The sequence below is a fragment of the Gymnoscopelus braueri genome (assembly GCF_963280865.1).
Source record: "Gymnoscopelus braueri genome assembly, chromosome: 23".
NCBI classification, from domain to species: domain Eukaryota; kingdom Metazoa; phylum Chordata; class Actinopteri; order Myctophiformes; family Myctophidae; genus Gymnoscopelus; species Gymnoscopelus braueri.
This window is the reverse complement of record NC_137625.1, coordinates 23,661,046-23,663,545: the sequence shown is the minus strand read 5'-3', so window position 1 is coordinate 23,663,545 and position 2,500 is coordinate 23,661,046. Positions and strand designations below refer to the sequence as shown.

The 2,500-nt window shown below is 40.8% G+C and overlaps 1 protein-coding gene across 1 annotated transcript in view; it reads right to left on the bottom strand.

The window, feature by feature from the left end:
- gata3 (GATA binding protein 3) overlaps window positions 1-2,249 on the bottom strand; it is a 14,860-nt gene extending 12,611 nt beyond the window's left edge. The window contains 3 exon segments of the mRNA XM_080421556.1: window positions 1,271-1,291; window positions 1,294-1,463; window positions 1,465-2,249. Coding sequence (XP_080277682.1) covers window positions 1,271-1,291; window positions 1,294-1,463; window positions 1,465-1,505 — 232 coding nt within the window. The 5' untranslated portion in view covers window positions 1,506-2,249.
- Between the last annotated feature and the right edge of the window lie 251 nt (window positions 2,250-2,500).

Below are 2,500 nucleotides of genomic sequence, written 5' to 3'. Positions count from 1 at the left end.
ACAGAACCACGGCGGGTTAAAGTGATAGTTCACCCATAAAATGACTTATTTTCTATTAATTACACACCCGCATGAAGCCTTGAATTCATGGAGATTCTTTTTTTTTTGTCGCATTCCTACCGGAGACTCCGCTGGTGATCAAATTATTGGCTTAGGAATGCGACAAAAAAACCAAATTGAATGAGTCAATCAATTGACTCACCCCAATTGATTGATTGGGGTGAGTAATCAATAGAAAAAAAAGTCATTTTGGGGGTGAACTATCCCTTTAATGGTGACTTCATTTCAGGCCTGTAAGGACACGGTTACGGTAGATATTTTTAGCAATTTATTTTGACACATTTTCGAGTGAGTGATATAAAGCTTTCGCGCCATGCTTCACTTTAACCACAATTAACTGTTTTGTATATTCACAGTAAAATATGGGTCTATATTTTACACTTAATGAGTTATAGGTCTGATTTTTATTACATTTTCTATTGCCCTTTTAAACGCCTAACATAAAGAATAGCCTAGACAGAACACATCAGTGTGATGAAGGAACACACAGCCACAGTGCTTATTATAACAGATCATATTTTCCATAAAAAATGTATATAGAGAGTTTTTTTTTTAATGCACTGACTTTATGCTTTAAACCCCATCGAAAGCCTCACATTGAGTAAGCGAGTTGTGATCGACTAGTCAGGAAGTCAGAGACAGACTACCAACATTACATTGGAGAAATATTACTCCACAAATACACAGTGTTTTATGCCCATGGATGGCATGTAGGCCTAATTATAATAAACATTTGCATGCGGTCAGAAATGCAGGCCTCTCACAACACTCTCGAAAATAATGTTGTTCAACGGTTGCAACTTATTTGCAAAACAAATACATTTATTCAGAACTAAATATTTTAATATATTGCATATTAAAAATTTCTTCAAAAAGGCTATAATTAAAACTGAAAGATTATAAAGGAATTATTCACTTGTCACTGTCTGATTATTGCTCGCTGCGATCAGAGGGTGTTAATTGATGATACAACAAATATACTTGAAAGAAACCAAAGAGGTAAGCCACACACGTAGACTAGTCTGCACGGCATGGTTTCACAACTCTCTTTAACTCATATTTTGGGACAAAGACGTCTAAAGGCCGTAATATCGAAACCTCATTTTTTGCTCGTCAAATAACACAAAACATCACGATCAGCACATGCATGTTCCACAGACATTTCCAACGGCATCCCATGTCTAAAATAAAACATCAAATAAAGACTTACTGTGTGGAGGAGGTGGGTACTCTGGACGGCTCGGACTGAGTTCCCATAGTACGGAGAGACGTGGTTCCCCTGTCCATCGATATTAAACAGTACATCCACATCGTCATTGAGGGCATACTGCGAGGGGTCCATGTACGAGTGGCCCAGGCCCGGGTGGTGCGAGCCGGGATGCTGGTCGTTCAGGCACCGCGGGGTGATGGCTCATCCACCGGGGCTGATCCGCGCTTACTTCCATTGCTTTTTCAGCAAAGTGTTCATGCACGCCGGAGCAAAACCGATACACCGTTCAAGTTCAAGAGGAAACAATCTGTCCAAAAATCCTTTTTATTTATAGGTAAATCCACTGGTTCCGCTTGTTGTTGGGCTTTCGAACACCTGGAAGCAAAGAGAGCAAATGTATTGTTTTATTTGCCGGGGTTGCAGATGGATATTCTAAAAGAAAAAGTGTTCAAAAGCACGACTAACAGGTGGGCAGGAATTCAAATTCACGAGAATCAGCCCGGCAAAAATAGTTGAACGAGACATTTAAGCACGAAACATACCCTACATTACGAATGTAACAGATATGTTGTCATAAATAGTTCCAAATTCGTATCCAGTCCCACGGGGAGTTCCCGAACTTCTTCCTCTCGCAATTTGGATGATTAAGCCGACTCAACAAGTTGTTGAGGTATCTATGTTTGCAGTAGATGGCTTAGAGCACACTGACTAGCACCAAGTTAAACTCTGTGATCAAATCTGTGTTTGTGCGCAGTGGCAGCCCTCTCCATTTACTCAGCTCCTCTCTCTCTCTCTCTCTCTCTCTCTCTCTCTCTCTCTCTCTCTCTCTCTGGCTCTCTCTCTCTCTGTCCGCCTGTGTCGCTCTTGCGCACTCGCTCTAACTCTACCCTTTTTTTTCTTTCTTTCCTTTCCTTTTTTTTTTTTTTTTTTTTTTTACAGTGAAGGCATTCTTTCAGGATGGCGCCAGGCAGCTCAATGCTTGCAGACAGCTGTGGCGCGACGCAACTTAAGGAGGGTCTGTCAGTGTCATCAGTATAGGGGAGGGGCCTATGCTAATTGAATAACGTGGGCCAGAAGAGCAGAATGTAGCAAGAGCCTGCTGTAAAATATTTTTAAGTGACCCTGCAAAAAATATTACCATAAAATATGTATAGGCTCTTGATATCATACAAAGATCATGTGCTGAATACACGTATAGGCTACTGGGTGCAAAGTGCATATAAAGGCTCT